Raw genomic sequence first — 16,175 nt, forward strand, 5'->3', positions numbered from 1 at the left:
CCTAATATTTCTCCCCATAAAATTTAGGGATTTCTTGTCTCTTGCTGCTTTAAGGATCTTCTCTTTATCTTTGGAATTTGCAAGTTTCACTATTAAATGTCAGGTTTTGAGCGGTTTTTATTGATTTTAGGGGGGAACTCTCTATTTCCTGTATCTAAATGCCTGTTTCTCTTCCCAGGTTAGGAAAGTTTTCAGCTAGGATTTGTTCAAATACATATTCTGGACCTCTGTCCCTTTTGGTGCCCTTTGGAACTCCAATTAAACATAGATTTTTCCTTCTTAGGCTGTCATTTATTTTCCTTAACCTTTCCTCATGGTCTTTTAATTGTTTTTATCTTTTTTCCTCAGCTTCTTGCCACCAACTTTTCTTCTATGTCACTCTTTCATCTTCCTCATTAACCTTCATCGTTAGGACCTCTAGTTTGGATTGCATTTCATTTAATTGATTTTTAATTTCTGCCTGATTAGATCTAAATTCTGCAGTCATGAAGTCTATTGAATCCTTTATGCTTTTTTAGAGCCACCAGTAGCTTTATAATTGTGCTTCTGAATTGGCTTTCTGACATCGAATTGTAAGCCAAATTTTGCAACTCTGTGGGAGAGAGGACTGTTTCTGATTCTTTTGCGGTGAGTTTTTCCTTCTAGTCATTTTGCTCAGTGCAGAGTGGCCAAAAACAAGTTATACTGGAAAAAGGAGAAAAAGAGAGAAGAGAAAAAATAAAAAAGAAGGTGAAAAAAGAAAGAAAGAAAGGGGGGTTGGGAAGCAAACAGAAAACAAAAGATAAGGGGAGTATCCTCTGATTCTATATACTGTAAATCCCTCGACTTCCCCTGGAACTTTCCAGTGCTGCTTGGTGAATAACTTGCTTTTCCCCTCTCCTTCTAACTGGTCTTCTGGGGGAGGGGCCTGCTGTGCTGATTCTCAGGTGTGTGCACCTGGGGGAGCTGCTCAACCCCCTGCCTGGTGCAAGGCTCAGTGGGAGTTGTTTATCCTGTGAGGCCCCAGGAGGAACAACAACAGTGGCTGTGGCCAGCTCTCTAGCCCTGGGTCAGCTCCGCAGTAACTACCATAGCTCCCAGTCCGCAGGGGCCTGGATGCTCGGGGGGGCGGGGGCCGCCTATCTGCAGAGCTCTGGGCCGCTGGGTGGCAGGAGCGTCCTTGCTTTTCTGTGTCCTCCCGTCCTCTGCCTGCCAGGGGAGGAGCACCAGATCTTGGGCTGTGTCGCCCAGCACCCTGGGCTCCGGGACCTGTGCCACTGCAATCACACTCCCGGGCCATAGAGCCCCCTCTGCCCGACCCGCCTCTGAGCTCCTCCCGGGCCCAGCCAGGCGCGCCCTGCAGCCCTTTAGGGAGCTGGGCCGCGGGGTATGGTGCGCTCTCCCTGGGGCGCAGTTCCTCTGTTAGTGCCCCTGGGAGCCTGAGGGCATCCCCGCCCCTCCTGGGGTCCTGCTCCAACTCCCTGCGAGCACCTTTCCCTCTGGGAAGATTGGTGAATCTCCGTTTCTCTGGGATGGGGCTTTCCTGTCCTGGGGGCTCTCGCCCCGGCCTTAGCCTGGGTCCTTGTGGGGGGCCCTCCCCCTTGCATGCTTTTTTATTTGTTTATTATTATTTTTTTCTGTCTTCCTACCTTGATAGAAGCACAAAATCTTCTCACTATAGGCTTCCAGCTGTTCTCTCTTTAAATCTCAGGCCAAATTCATAGGTTTTCAGGATGATTTGAAAGTTATCTTAGTAATTTGGTGGGGACAGGTGACTTGGGGACCCTACTCTTCCGCCATCTTGCCCCCTCCTCCCCTGAGCCTAGTTTTAAACAGTATATGAAAGTTTGGCAGGTAAGACATGTAGGACAGAGAGATCAACATGTGAAGCACTCAGCTGTGTAATCACATGGAGTAAGCAAAAAAATTCTGAATAGTTGTGTCATTGACAGTGGCAGTAAGTAGGCAGAGACCAGATGCTAAAGAGCCTACATATGGGCAGGGTTCAAATCCCAGGTCTGCAACTGCATAATCTAACTCACTGTATTACCTGTAATTCTGTTCTATGAATTAAATTAGGTAATAAATGAATATGCTTGAAACAGTGTCAGGCTCTGTAAACACTCAAAAGAAAGGAGCTACTGACCAAATGGTTTCATGGAATCAATGGATTGCTTTAAATAGTGGCATCCTACAATCAGATGTGCATTTCTCAAAGATCATTTGAGTGGATATGAAAAAGATACTCAGCCTTTAGAAAGAGACATTGCTTAAGAGGCTTTAATTTGTTTTGATCTGTTTTTAGTCCCTTGAATATTATTAAAGATATACAGGAAGCCCCTCCTTAGCCTGGATTCTTACAACAATTTAGTAAAGATCAACAGCAAACTCCTGTTAAGTTTGAGAAAAGCATACACATCAAAATAAGATTATAAAAATTGACAAAATGGATTATTTTGATAAATCAAGAAATTGTATAGTCAAAACTCAACTTATAAGACCTTTATTCCTAATTGCCCAAAACTAGAAGCATCCCAAATGTTCTTCAACAATAAATGGCTAGGGATGCCTGGGTGGCTCAGTTGATTAAACATCTGCCTTTGGCTCAGGTCACGAACCTGGGGTCCTGGGATTGAACCCCATGTCAGGCTCCCTGCTCAGTGGGGAGTCTGCTTCTGCCTCTACCCTGCTCGTGTTCTCTCTCTCTCCCTCTCTCTCTCTGTCTCATAAATAAATAAAAATTTTAAAAACAGTGAATGGCATGGCTAAACAGTGATATATTTCTACAGTAGAATACTGGACTACTACTTACTAGTGAAAGAAATGAACTATTGTTATATACCACAACATAGACAAATCTCAAATGAATTATAGTGAAAGGAGACAGGAACAGAAAGCTACATATCATACTATTCCATTTATATAACATTCTGCAAAACAATAAGAACAGGAAACAGATGAGTTTTTACCAAGGACTGGGGCTAAGAAGAGGGAATTGATTACAAAGTGACATGGAGGAACTTGGGAATGATAGAAACATTCTATAATCTCAATTTTGTTGCATACATTTGCCAAAACACATCAAATTATACGGGTAAAAAGGATAAGTTTTATGTTTGTACATTATACAAAATAATATGACTTTTTAAAAAAAATCCTAAATTCCCAACTAGAGTATTAGATAACTATTTTTTAGCTTCTTTTGTAACATTTTCCTTTTTACAGTAGCAGCAAATATCAAGTAAGGACTTAGTCATTAAATTTTTATAAGATGTATGGGATATATGGCAGACAATATTACATCTATTTTATATGTGAGGAAACAGAGGTCCAGTGACATACAATTACTTATCCACATTAATGGTGGAATGGTAACCAGAATCCACATCCCTCGATCAAAGACAGGTGCTTATATATTTCAAATCACCATTCCTCTCACATTAACCCATCATCTTTGTAATTTACCAATAGTAAAGAACCCCTCTTTGACTTCTAATACCGTATCTAGGAATAAAAACAAGGATAAATGGGACTTAAATCTTGTGTAACTCACCAGTTTTAAGGCACACTAAACTGAAGCCTTCATGGGTTTCACAGCCCATCCCTTCTGTATAAAAATATCTTTGAAAATTCTAGTTAACAGATTAAAAGTTTAAGGATGAAATGCAATTTTATGGTTACAAAAGAAGGTACACAGTAATATCATTACCAAAGGGATTCAAAATCTCTAAGAATTTTGCCAGACTACTTTTTAGCAAAAAAGTGTTGGTCATTTGGGCTGTGGTAGTATAAAATCTCCAGTGACTTTCTTCTCCCATTATGAAAACTGTCAGAATGTATAGCAAGATAAATCAATATAAAGCTCTTAATTTTGGAAACTTAAATCATTGTTATGAGTGACAGGATTTAAAAATGGTCTTTCCTAAAATATTATTTTAGTAGATGAAATTACCTCCTTATAATTCATCTGGAACTTTTATTAAACATGGTATGACTCAGAGATCTAATTATTTTTCCAATAACTTTTGGAAAAATATTTTTTGTATATTTTTTTCTTTGAGTTTGATTTGCCAACATATAGCATAACACCCAGTGCTCATCCCATCAAGTCCCCCCTCAGTGCCCGTCACCCAGTCACCCCATCTCCCCACCCACCTCCCTTTCCACTACCCCTTGTTTATTTCCCAGAGTTAGGAGTCTCTCATTTTCTGTACCCTCACTGATACTTTCACTCATTTTGTCTCCTTTCTCCTTTATTCCCTTTCACTATTTTTTATATTCCCCAAATGAATGAGACCATATAATGTTTGTCCTTCTCTGATTGACTTACTTCACTCAGCATAATACCCTCCAGTTCCATCCACGTTGGAGCAAATGGTGGGTATTTGTAATTTCTAATGGCTGAGTAATATTCCACTGTATACATAGACCACTTCTTCTTTATCCATTCATCTTTCGATGGACACTGAGGTTCCTTCCACAGTTTGGCTACTGTGGACATTGCTGTTATAAACGTTGGGATACAGGTGTCCTGCATTTCACTGCATCTGTATCTTTGGGGTAAATCCCCAGCAGTGCAATTGCTGGGTCATAGGGTAGCTCTATTTTAAAATCTTTGAGGCACCTCCACACAGTATTCCAGAGTGGCTGTACCAGTTCACATTCCCACCAACAGTGCAAGAGGGATCCCCTTTCTCCACATCCTCTCTCCTTGTTGTTTCTCTGTCTTTCAACAGATCTTTCTATTCAACATCCTGGGCTCCCAACCTAGTAAATACTGGCAAGGGACACGTGCCACTCAAGAAAGCTGGCAGGGAGGGAAGGAAGCTGGACTTTAAGGATTGACATGATTTTGACTGAACAAGGATGTCCTACAACAAACTGCTCTGAGGGCTCAGCCAGCCCATGAACTGGAGCTGTTTGTTGAACTTAGGTACCTTCAGCAAGGCTGGCCCTCAGCAAAACCTTCAAGTTGATCAAGTTTATGTTAATGATCTCAGAGAACCAATATTAGGGGCCTGCTCATTTTTGAGGCTTTGATGGTTTTTCCTTGTCTCAGATAAACAACCATTTTGAGACGTGATTTACATGTCTCAAATTTCTTTGCCTAACAGGCTGTCAAAATTAAATGGGTGTGGAGCAATGTGATATGGCCTGTTCAGAAGAAAAGCGGTCATAGGAAGATTGAGGACAGGAGAGAAACAATGACTGTAGTAAGCCTGGCAGCTGTAGTTTAAGGGAGAGATGCTGCAAATAGTGGAGTAAATTGATATAGGTATCCAGATATGTGAAGGCTAGCCAGTGAGATAATTTTGTAGAGGATGGTTTGGTGGGGGCAGGATGGTTGTCTATAAGCCTCTTCTGAACAAAGTATAGTTCCTCTACCCACCTGCTAGGATTAGTGTTGGAGTGGCCTCGTAAGAGCTATACATTTTCAGTGGGTTAAAGTATTATGTTCCTGGGCATGGTTAACCAATTAGTTGAGATTGGTTTTCACCTGATTAGTCCATTAGCACCAGTTTTCACCAAAGTGAGTTGGAGGTTTGGAAGAGACATAATCCAAAAATGTGAAAGTTTTGGAATGGAAAGCATTCACTGTGCTGGATGACCACCATATATAGTGCTGCTCAATCAGAGTGTAATGAATAAACTCTGCAAGCCTCTGGGCTCTGGCTGCTTACATGGTAGTATATGTTATCCTCATATGCAGAGTAAAAATCTGATACCTAAAGAACTTAAACAAATTTGCCCAAGATCACAGAACTTGGGTGAACCCAGATTTTGACCTTGAGCTGTCTTGCTCTGACAACAGTTTGCCTTTTCATCTATACTACATTGTCTCTCCAGAAGGGTGGGGATGGCCTGACAATGACATTTTACTATGCCACAGTTTTTTATAAAATTCACAAAATCCTACTGGGTACGGGACGCCTGGGTGACTCAGCGGTTGAGTGTCTCTGCCTTTGGCGCAGGATGTGATCCCAAGGTCCAGGATCGAGTCCCGCATTGTTCTCCTTGTGGGGAGCCTGCTTCTCCCTCTGCCTATGTCTCTGCTTCTCTCTGTGTGTCTCACATGAATAAATAAATAAAATCTTTAAAAAACCCTATTGGGTACAAATAATCTTTTATAAGGCTACATGGCAACTTGGAAAGCAGTTGATCTAGCCCAAAGAATGTGTTAAGATTCCAGGCTGTTCTTCATCAGAGGTTATTTTCTAACTCCTATTCTTTAGATTTTACTTCCCAGGGAAAAAAAGAAATCAAAGCAGTGTGCAGGGAAAATGAAAATGGTTAGAGCTAATTGCATATGGACTCGCCCCAAATATGACATTAGAAAACAATGTCATTTGTCTTTGAATACAATGAGTGTGTGGGCTCATTTGCCCACCCCCACCACTACTATGTGAAAGTGAAGCAGCTCAGTTTTCATTTTCCTTTCCTCTCAAAATGCCCAGAGGGACCATATTTTTGTTTAATAACCTTCAGAATGATTCTTTAGAAATCTGAGGCTATCAGAGTTTGAAGCAATGCGAAAATAATTGTGGATTATTATTGTATAATGATAGTGGCAGCTGGACTATTTTTTTTCTTTTTGTTCAGACTTTCTTCTTCATTTTCCCAGAAACCTTATATCCCAAGGTTTAATTCAGAAGCCAATCTCACATAGGTGATAACCTTGCCAGACGTGCTATGTAATATAATTTCAGACAGCCCCTTAACTGTTCTTTGGAAAGACCCTAGGGAGTGAAGCAGCCTTATATCTAGATCCTCTATATAGTATTACTTTTATTTATTCTCTGACAATGTGTGTAGGTAGTCGTATTGGACATAAAGCAAGCATATCTCTTAAATATCATACCTGTGAACTTAAGTGCCAGTTTTTGTGTTTTGTTGCCAAAACCCCTGCTTATCACAAAAGAAAAAATCTGTTACAAGAAACTAGTAAATGAATATTCATTTTTTCAAGTCATTTTACACACACGTGTGTGCATGCATGCACACAAGTCTGCAGAGCTGTGAGAGTCAGCTCTGATTCCACCTTTGTGCGAATGTTTAGGATATATGTGTGGTGAGCAGGAGTGGCGGGGTGGGGGGGAGGAATAGTAGAGATGTTGGGAAAAGAGAAAAGTTCTCTTAACAATTATTTACATCATTGTCCTCACAATTGCCTTGACTGACAGATTCAGAGTTTAGATGATAAAGTATTTTTTCCTTGATTATTCAGCACCACCTCACAGCTGTCCCCTGCACCTTCTCTTGATGTTTTTATAGCTTTTGGCCACCACTTTGGCTGAACATTTGAGATGAGTGGTAGACAAACTGGAACCATATCTAAAAAGTAGTCTGAGAAAATTCACAAAAGGCAAAGCCACTTGGCTGAATATTCCTACATACTTGGTTATTGCTGTGTCCTTGTCACTCTCTGAAAAAGTGTTAATCAATCTTTTCTAGAGAAGTCCAATCCGAGGAGTGAGATTCTCTCATATTCCCATCAGGAGTATAGAAAAATTGTCTTCCAAACCCAAATAATATAATCTGGTCATATATCACTGAATTCAGAAAATAAGTGGGTAACTGCACAAAATGTGTACTTATTTTACCTAGCTATATTTCTAGAGAACTGATTAAGCCTAATTTTCTAGACCCTTTGCCCTCATCCCCACCCACCCAAATGGATCTCTTGATTATGAAGAGGGAGACTCTGGAATATTAGCATTAGTTTTCAACTATAAGAAATGATTAATAAAACCATTGTAAACTACATTGACAACATAAAATCCTATAATAAATTTTTAATAATGCCTAAGGCTCCCTTGTAGTATACTATGTTGCTAAATGAACACTATTCTCTTAGGACTCTTTGAAAATATCCCTGTCAACTAGAAAACAAAAACAAAAACAGGGCTTTATAATGGTATTTAGCAATTTTTAAGATTCCACTCTACATCTTTTGCCATCTTTTGGAGTTTGTATGCTTTTCCATTTTTTTGCAAAATATCTCTATAAAGACTTTCTGCACTTGGGATCAGGCCTCTAAAGTAGGTCTTAGGCTAATAGTTGTGATATTTTAATTTTACACACTAAGATGCATTTGTGATTTTTTTTTCTGATCATTGACTTAACTTTAGGTATATATTATGAAAGTTAAAGAGGAGTACAAACAAAGTGAAAGTACTAACTTGCCAGTACCAAGACTTGATGAGAAGTTTAATTTTTTGCTTACTTGTAAATATTTTCTATGCAGGAATGCAAGCCAAAAATGTGGAGAAGTATAATAATACAGAAAGGAAACACTCTTCTAATCCAAGAAGTTCAAGAAGAAGACGGAGGAAATTATACTTGTGAACTTAAGTTTGAAGGAAAACTTGTAAGACGAACAACTGAATTGAAAGTTACAGGTAAGAATTGGTTCCACCAAATTATGGCAAATGAAATTTTAAGTATAATTTGGTATGGGAAGAAGTTGTTTCCAAAACAAAGAATGAACTTGCAGTGAATTTAGAATTGGCTGCAAATCAATGGTTGGAAAGCTTACTTTTAATACGTTTTACTGATAAACTATATGTAGATTATGGGCAATTAATTTAGGGAATATGAGCCTAATTGCTGCATATCTGTTCTCTGCCTTTATGAAAGGTTCTTTACTCTTCAAGATATCATTGACTGTTACTAAGCATCTCAGAAAAGATATTCTGGAACCACTTCAGAATGTTGACTTAACCCATATGTAGAATATCCTTGTAGGTAATGCCTGCCTGCTTCAGACTGAGATTCAGTCAGGCTTTTGGAATGACATCCTTTTGGATTGCATCCAGAATATCATTTATACAAAATTGCTCATAAATGACTGATGTTATTGTGTGCCTCTAGTGATTCTTAAATGGAGCAACTCCAAACAAATAGTGTGTATGTGTGTATTTTAAATCTGAAGCAAAAGTAAAGTATAAACTAGTAATTCTACTCACACCAAATGGAAGAGAGAAACTCAGGATATTCTTATCTTGTGGAGAATGTTAGAAAGTAATTTTTAGGGACATATGACAGAACCTAATACCATGAAAGTTATCCCTGATGATGAGTGTGATGCACCCTAAAAAACTTCATGACAAAAGTCTACCTGCTATTGTTCCTGAGCAAACCTTGCCTAATTTTTTCTTCTTTATATATATGTTAGATTTGTGTGTGTGTGTGTGTGTGTGTGTGTGTGTGTTTAAGTGTTCACACACGTTTGTAACGTTTGTATTGTGGCTAAAACCTGAGCCATAGTAAAATTTGACATTATCTAGACAATTGTAATATAGATTGCATTAATTAATTAATTTATGGCTGATGCTCTTGGGCATTACCTGTTTAACTATGTAATGTTCACATCAGCTAGTTGGTTAATTATAACATATTCACACTAATGTTAGGAATACAGATCCATTTACTAATAATGACACTTGTTGAGTAAGTTCATTGCTGTAACTCATATTTAATTAAGTTTTTGATCCTTGAGACTCAGAAGTTTACTCTGGCTTTTTTCAAAATTCTGAATGTTAACACAAGGAATACAAAATATTTTATTAGAGGGGCACCTGGGTGGAACAGTTAGTTAAAAGTCCAACTCTTGGTTTTGGGTCAGGTCATGACCTCAGATTTGTAAGATTGAGCCCTATATCAGGCTCTGAACATGGAATCTGCTTTTATCTTAGCATGGAATCTGCTTAAGTTTGTCTCCCCCTTTCCCTCTGCCCTTCCCCCACTGCACATTTTCTCTCCCTTTCTCTCTCTGTCAGATAAATAAATATATATGTTTTAAAGATTTTTATTTATTTATTTATTTATTTATTTATTTATTTATTTATTTATTTATTTAAGAGAGGGGGAGAGAGAGAGAGAGAGAGAGAGAGAGAGAGAGAGAATACTAGCAAGGGGAGTGGAAGAGGGAGAAGCAGGCTTCCTGCTCAGCAAGGAGCCCAACATGGGACTTAATTCCAGGACTCTGTGATCATGACCTGAGCCAAAGGCAGACACTTAAATGACTGAGCCACTTAGATGCCCCATAAATAAATATTTAAAAAATATTTAATTAGAAACTAATATACATATGCTTTAGTTCATTTTATATCCTAATATATGACAGTTCTACTTAGTCTGAATTTGTAGAGTAACTCCTGTGGAGGTTTGAATTATCCTTTTCATTAGAATTGCATATCCTTTCCTCTATGAGGTTTCATAATAACTACCCTAAAGGGACAAACCCAAATAGGAAAGATCTGCCTTTGGTTGATTTCTAGTTTCATCAATGTGAAGTAGACTTCCTGTATCATTCAAGGATAAGAATCAACCAGGCCATTATATATCATTAATAAGTGATCTGACCATGCACAAATCCTTGCAGTATCATCATTTTGACTACAGTCACACAATCTGTATCAGTTGTTTGCGGAACACTTCCATTGGGAATTATTTACGAAAATCTGTAGCATTATAGTATTGGGTTTGGGTCTTAAATTGGATCAGAGTAGAGTTTACACTAAACCTCTTTTATGCTTCCATCTAATGGGTTATGGTGACAACACATTTACTTTTTTAGTTTCTTTTTAGATTCTGGAAAAACAGAGCTAGAACTACTTCTGTTGGGTATTTTATAAGGTGTTAATTCACTTGCCCTAAACTTTTAGTATAGTTAAACTATGGATTTAAAATTTCACTTCAACTCTACCTCCCAGAGGTTTTCAAACTTTAATGCACATCAGAATCATGTGGAGGGACCCAGGTGGGATAAAGATGAGGTTCTTTAAATACAGGTTCCGTCTCCCTCCTCCAGATTCTAGTTCAATACATTAGTAAGAATGGGAACTTGATTTTTTGTCCAGGTAATTCTGTTGTATGTCTTCCAAGGATTATGCTTTGAGAAACAATAGCTGAGAGATTAATGCTAAAGAAGTCACTCACGGGTTTGATTTTCTTGTGAGCATGTTAGTTCACATACACACACCAAACTCATTTTCATAGGCCCACAATTGTTTTACCTAACTTCCTAAGAGCTGTCATGAAAATATGACTCCTTGGTCACCAAGGGAAATCTGTCAAGAGAATATGGGGATGAAGCAGCCTCACCTACTGAAACAGTAATTTTTCATTTATCGTTTGAGGAAAAATATACTGAGTATGTATCACATGCTGGAGAAAAAATAGTTAACAATTGTCCTTGGGTCAGTTGTCATCATTCATATAAGATATCAAGTTTATGTATTTATTAACATACTTCAAATATTATGCTTGATGTAGAAACAAAATGGCCTCCTGGTATAGAGGTTTAAGATGTTGCTCTGTGAAAATTTATTTTTAATTTTTATATAAGTTATATTGTGCTTTTTATGTTTGGGATTACAAAGCAAACAGCTTATCCTCTTGTGATTCAAAATATAAGGCTGAGATTATTTAAAAAGTAACCCACTCTTGGGAATCCCTGGGTGGCTCAGTGGTTTGGCGTCTGCCTTCGGCCCAGGGCGTGATCCTGGAGAATCCCAGATCGAGTCCCATGGCAGGATCCCTGCATGGAGCCTGCTTCTCCCTCTGCCTCACTCTGTGTGTCTTTCATGAATAAAAAAATCTTTTTAAAAAATTTTTAAAAAAGTAACCCACTCATACTTGTTTTCAGTTTAGCAATACACAGGCATGGCATAGGTATTTCAACATAAAATTAATAGGATTGGTTAATTACAAAATTATGTAGATAGTTCTTTAAAATTGTATATTGCAAGCATGCAAACCTTAAAAGATAATCAAAATTTTAAGAGGTTACTTTCTGACCATTCTTTTTTAAATTTATATATTTGAGAAATATTCTTTCAGTAAAACAAGCAGTTTTTGTAAGTGTGTAGGTGCTACTTGCTTTAAATAGATCAGCTATAAAAAGATCCAGATATTCAAAACTGATGAATTAGAAGGTAACCATTGGTCTTATGAAATTATTTTTTCCATATAAAAGAATTTGTCAGAGGATTTCTTTAAATAGCCAGGTTTCCTACTGCATTAAAATAGGATTTGAATTAAATGCAACTTTTCTGGAATACTTTTAATATATAAATTATTGCAGATTTGTATAATATTATTGTGGACATTTCTTTTTATTCTTTCGGAGGGTTCAGATGAATAGGAAAGTGTTTAATAACAAAGACATGTACATTAGTGTGTTTAGGTCATTTGTCAAAGATGCCAACAACTAACAGTTTTATTTCCCATAGCATATTGTAGGTGGATCTTTGTTATTTTAGAGAAATTCTCCCTTTATTCTCACATTGAATTTTGTGCAGAGGGCTAGTTGAAGTGGTAAGAAGAAAAGGGAGTGCTGATTATATGATAGTGAGAATATAGAACAGGTGATAACGGAAGAAGAGGAGTGGGAGAGTAGAAAAGATAATGTAATAAGGTCTCTGGGAATTAGAGGAGACTGTCTGCCTTGAGAAGGTCAAAGGCAGTCAAATTATAGGGGCTTCCCAAAATGAATACAAGCAGGAAGCTGACACTAATTAATTGTATTGGAAGATAATTCACCATTCACCTAGCAAATCATTCACAAATGCATGATTTTATTCAGCTTTTTAGAAAATGTACTTGGCTACTTAGAAAAAACACTAACCTGTTCTTTGGTGAATATGCAAATAATATCCATCCTTCTGATCATTGTAAACAGCTCTAGAGTTCCAGATTTGGGGCTCTTCACATGTTAGGTTAATCTCTTAATCTGTTTGTGTCTAAATGCCATGGCTAGAAAGAGAAGTTTATTCTATGGATATGTTTCAAGGATTTGCTGCTAGGTTATTATTAAGCAACAGTAGCAACACAATCTGGACACACAAAGCTTGGTAAAATTACAGAGTGGAAATTGGGATCAGTTTTTGGTGAAGATGCTCAAATGCATGCCTTCAGTAAGTGCTTTTAATTTCACTTTGCCAAGTTATAACTAACTGTAGTGCATTGTTGTACGTGTCATTGAGACTGCATAGCTTATTAGAACAACCTTCCTCTGATGTATGGCTGCTATTTACACACAGAGGAAGCAATTTCACATTAGGCTTGAAATCAGGCTTTTCCTGGCCCTGGCTCTTTGTTTCTTTATGCCCCTACTGTTAATGCTTAGACATTGGGGTGAAAGTGGGATTAGGAAAAATAGTGGAACGTGGAAATATGGTGACAAATTGGAGGAAGAAACAGAATTAATATTCTGACTGAATAATGGTAATATAACAGAACTATGTAATAATCATAATAGGGGCACTCAGAGAGCTAATATCTATTGAGAGCTCTCTGTGTGGCAGACATTGTGCTTTGTGTTTTTCATTCATTTTCTCATTTAATCCTCAGAACAATCGTATGAAGGTGAATGCTGTTATTGTCCCCATTTTATTGAGAAAGAAAATTTAGGTGAAGTGATGTGCCTTAGGTCACATGTTTTGTAATTGGCAGAGCATGGATACCAATCTAGGTCTTTCTGACTCTCAAATATAACTTTTTACCCACTAATAAGCACAAACCATATAATTTCATTCACCAAATACATATTACATACATTGAAAAAATATGTCAAAATATTGTTCATAATGCTCATTATTCCACTATCATGTCCTTTCTGGACATTAACTATTTGTTCTTCAATAATTTCCTATAGGGCCGGGAACTTGGTGGGCATGCAACAAAGGCCTCACCCCCTGTGTGTCGGCTAAGGTTCTAAATAGCTCAAACGACTTCTGTGTCATGGTGCAGATCATACCCAGGGCGTTCTATCACCCTGCTGAAACTCTAGAAAATCAGTATGATGAACATCCCACCCGTTTTCAGCGCGAACCTGTCTCCCTAACCCTAGCCGTTATGTTGGGACTAGGGGTCGCTACTGGGGTGGGTACTGGCGCAGCTGCTCTGATCCAGGGCTCACGACGTTATATAGAACTCCAGGCAGCTGTAGATGAGGATCTACGGGCACTAGAGCAGTCCGTTTCTAAGTTAGAACAGCCCCTCACCTCACTTTCAGAAGTAGTACTTCAAAACAGGAGAGGCTTGGATTTACTATTCCTGAAAGAGGGAGGACTGTGTGCAGCCCTGGGAGAAAAATGCTGTTTCTATGCAGACCATTCTGGAGTCATCAGGGACTCCATGGCCAAACTCAGGGATAGGCTAAATAAAAGACAAAGGGACCAGGAGGCCCAGCAGGGCTGGTTTGAAAGCTGGTTTAATCAGTCTCCCTGGTTGACCACCCTAATCTCTACCATTATGGGCCCTCTAGTTATCCTGCTCCTGCTGCTAACTTTCGGCCCCTGCATCGTCAACCGGCTGCTCCATTTCGTCCGAGAAAGATTGTCTATTACCCAAGCTCTGGTATTAACTCAACAATGTCGGGCCCTCCAAACTGAAAAAAATAAATGTTCCCTAAGATTTTAAGGTTAAAATCAGCCCAAACAAAGAGGAGGGAATGAAGAAACCCCCCCTGTAAGTAGGATCAGCCCTAATCCAGAGGCAGCCCATCCAGGTGCCTTCCTGAAGTTTTAGCAACAAAAAGCATTCTGTTTGTGATAAGAAAACCATTTTCCCCCACACCCTGATCCGAATGTCCCTGAATAGGTTCATGTTGACCTTCTGAGAAATCGGTAACCTGAATGCTATGCGACTCCCACGGTTCTTTTGTCTTTAAGCGGTTTTTTTTCTTTTACCTTTAAAAGATAACTGTAATTGCTAATCGGGGCTCTCTTCCTCTTCGGAGGCGGAGAGCCCCGTTTGTGCAAACGTTCAATAAACCCTCTTGCTAATTGCAAAATAATAATAATAATAATAATAATAATAATTTCCTATTGGAATTTGGATACCATTAAAAAGGATACACTTAATATTTTGGAACCTAGTCCTTATAGCTCTCAGTGGGCATCTTAGATCAGATTAGTAGAAATGGGACACAGAATTAAATCTGAGCTTAGGATGGTGGCAAGAGAGAAACAAAAAAAGCGTGGTGTCAAAAAAAGCAAGAATGTGCAGAAGATGGAATTTGCCAAGCTTCATATTTTGGTACCAAATGGCCCTATTAATATGGAAATCATATTGAGAAAAAATGGATTAGTGAGGTTCACTGTAGTTATCATAATTATTTCAAGCTAGTTGAAGTGAAGTGATGGAGAACAGTCTAGCTAAACAATGTTGATTCCATTGGTAAAGAGCAGTCACACATAAATCGGTGCCTATTCTGTGCAACAAGGAACATAGGATGTAAGTTTCTTAATGTGGTTCTGAAAGCAGACAGGTAGAGACAGAATTATGTTGTCTTTGGAATCTGTGAAAATTTTAATTTTTTTTCAGTATAACAAATAGTGTTTCAAACAGTGTTTCCAAAATTTGTTCTGTGGAGCTCCAAATCTAAGAGATGTTAGTAGTTATTTCTGGAAGAGAGAAAGGAGAAGAGAGGAGGGGGACAGAGAGGTTTTTGTGGCAATGTGTTTATCTGCTAGGTCAAAGTTAAACAGATTTCTTTTTTTGCAAGGCATTTCAGCACATCTTAGTGCATATCATATTCTAATATGTATTAAGGTTTTCCAAAAGGAGGATGAAATATAGTTTAGGACATTTCCTAAACTTGTGTGATCACATAACATAACCTTCCCCTGTCCCAGAGTAAACTGTGCCTCAGAGAGTTTAAACCATTTTTCCTGGGGTGGCAGATGGTGAATGGCTTGGCCACGACTAGAACCTGCATCTTCTGATTCCTAATATAATGCTTTTTCTATCATATCCCATTGTTACTCTGTCTATAGTCCCTTATTCCTGGCTTCTGGGCCAGAAAAAGAGGAAATGCATCCACAGGAGGACTCCAAATTGGCAATTTCAGAGCTCAGGTCTAAAGATCCCTGAAATAACCTATTATATAAAACGTTCATTTGCCAATCCATCATTTTGGCTTAAAGAAGAAATAGCTGAGATTCTGTTACTTCTATAAAAGGAAAAGCATTTACTGCTGATGGTTGAATCCAAGCCAGCAAAAGGGCAATGCCCTAATCAATAGTCAGATGCTTCTGGAAGCTAGGCAAGTCATGTACCTGAATGGATGCGCGAAGCAACACAGAGAGGCAAGTTGGAGAGTATTAGAATCCCTGACTCAGCCCTAGCTTGTTATCATGTAAAATTAAGGATCCAATCCTACTAGGCTCTCTAATTTTTGAAGAGAT

General features: G+C 38.4%; 1 protein-coding gene across 1 annotated transcript in view; it reads left to right on the top strand.

Annotated features, from left to right (window-relative positions):
- The window catches only part of IL1RAPL2 (interleukin 1 receptor accessory protein like 2), a 1,296,043-nt gene that overhangs the window by 743,309 nt on the left and 536,559 nt on the right, over positions 1–16,175 (top strand). The window contains exon 5 of the mRNA XM_072744906.1: positions 8,225–8,378. Within this exon, the coding sequence (XP_072601007.1) occupies positions 8,225–8,378 (154 nt within the window). The remainder of the gene's footprint in view (positions 1–8,224; positions 8,379–16,175) is intronic.

This window comes from Vulpes vulpes, chromosome X (assembly GCF_048418805.1).
Source record: "Vulpes vulpes isolate BD-2025 chromosome X, VulVul3, whole genome shotgun sequence".
Taxonomy (NCBI): domain Eukaryota; kingdom Metazoa; phylum Chordata; class Mammalia; order Carnivora; family Canidae; genus Vulpes; species Vulpes vulpes.